Consider the following 1,978-nt stretch of genomic DNA (forward strand, 5'->3'; position numbering starts at 1 on the left):
ACAGAGGGAGGAGGAGGTGAAGTGGTAATATACAGGTCACATACAGTGGGATGATGGAGATGAAGGGGTTAATGTACAGATGTACAGGATAAAGTAATTAATTAAGTTGCTTTACTCTCCCCTGCCTCACTTGTAAGAGGAATCGGAGGGCTTGGCAATGTTAACATTTCCATGTGATCGCTGTAATAACCATTTGCAGCACTCACAAGGCACAGAGTTGGTCGAATCAGCTCTGTGCCTGAAGCCGATGCTCTCCCCTGTGTAATGACAGTGGGAACAGTGTCCTGTGTGCAGGTTGGGTGCACACACAGGAGAATTCAGGAGCGCGTATGGAAATGAGAGAGAGAGACTACCGAGAGACTACCAAGTTCAAGAATCTGTTTTTCTTCAAATGCTTAATGCCCAAAGTTCTGTTTGATGAGGAAACTGTGGACCAGCTTATAATGGAAGCAAAATTACTTTTAGGCCTCATTCACACTGCCGTACAATACGCTGCGTATATGTGCATATTGTTCCATATGCAGCATATGAAAATAAATGGCTCCATACACATAGCTGCGTATGGAGCCGTATATTTGCGCTGCGTAAAGATGCGCAAAAACAGAATGGACCCGAGATGCGTCCGGGCAACGTATTTCTGCATATTTTACGCGTGTACAGGTTATTAAAATTTCTATTAGAATGATGCATTCTGGGATTGCATATAGTGCACGCATAGACACACATACGCGTACATACACGCGTATATACGCAATATACAATTTTCCTCTTGCGTTGTGTGTGCATGAGGCCTTAGTGTATCCATATTGCAAATAGCCGTTTCTCAATGTTCATTTGTTAGGAAAAAATAGATAGCATGTGCATGTATGTAAGCATTTTTTGTATGCCCTGTATTGTTTTCCTGTAACTCTAAGAAATTCTATATGAAGCATTTTGTTTTTAATAAAAGCACAATATTATGCTGCTGGGTTTCTTTGCTTGCTTTATTGCAAATAATTAGTCTACGGTAACAGTCCAAAAGATAAAAGCAAAACTAAGAGGCATGGCAGGGTAGATCAAAGACACTGAATTGGGTTAAATCTCCCAGAAAATCTTACAACCAGGGGGTCCCGGCCATCCCTCTGATGTCGTGTGGGCTGCCTGGGCATGTATTCCCCTCACAGCCGCTGCGGAGCTGTGTCAGTGACAGCCAGCAGCTACGGCAGAAGAGGACAGCGTTCGCAGTGAAGGAGGAGGTGAGGCCCACCTAAGAGCAACCCCGCCTCCTCTTACATCACTGGCCAGCGACCTAAGAGCAGGTGGGGCCCGTGATGTCAGAGGAGGCGGGTCCCGGGGACGGAAGAAGAGGCGGGGCCCCGCGACCACGGAGGCGGACAGCGGACAACGCTGACAGGTAAGAGGTGTGCAGCCCATCTGAGACCCTGCAGAGCCCACTATAGAGAGTGGGCTGTTTGGTATATCAGGTGGGCTCTGCAAATGGCATAACTAGCAATCGCGGGGCCCAATAAAAAATTTTGCTATGGGGCCCTGTGATTTCTAGATACGCCCCTGCTTACAACCACTTGGAATTCAGAAGAAAGTTTTTGGGTTCTTGAGCAGATGAAGTCTGGGCTGCACTACTTAGTCTGCAAATACAACCCTCCCTAAGATCAGTAAACTAATTATGATGAAGGTTTTAATAGTATGTCTTGGTAAATGGTCTAAGGCAGTGATGGCGAACCTTTTTGAGCTGGAGTGCCCAAACTGGATCACTAAACCAACTTATGTATCTCAAAGTGCCAACCCTTATCCCTCTGATGTCGTGTGGGCTGCCTGGGCATGTATTCCCCTCACAGCCGCTGCGGAGCTGTGTCAGTGACAGCCAGCAGCTACGGCAGAAGAGGACAGCGTTCGCAGTGAAGGAGGAGGTGAGGCCCGCCTAAGAGCAACCCCGCCTCCTCTTACATCACTGGCCAGCGACCTAAGAGCAGGTGGGGCC

At 47.5% G+C, this 1,978-nt stretch overlaps 1 protein-coding gene across 1 annotated transcript in view; it reads left to right on the forward strand.

Moving 5' to 3' along the window:
- Window positions 1-329: 329 nt before the first annotated feature.
- Window positions 330-1,978, forward strand: part of CACNA1I (calcium voltage-gated channel subunit alpha1 I) — a 191,161-nt gene continuing 189,512 nt past the window's right edge. Inside the window, exon 1 of the mRNA XM_018567416.1 lies at window positions 330-482. Coding sequence (XP_018422918.1) covers window positions 330-482 — 153 coding nt within the window. The remainder of the gene's footprint in view (window positions 483-1,978) is intronic.

This window comes from Nanorana parkeri, unplaced genomic scaffold (assembly GCF_000935625.1).
Source record: "Nanorana parkeri isolate BGI_ZX_2015 unplaced genomic scaffold, ASM93562v1 scaffold1045, whole genome shotgun sequence".
Taxonomy (NCBI): domain Eukaryota; kingdom Metazoa; phylum Chordata; class Amphibia; order Anura; family Dicroglossidae; genus Nanorana; species Nanorana parkeri.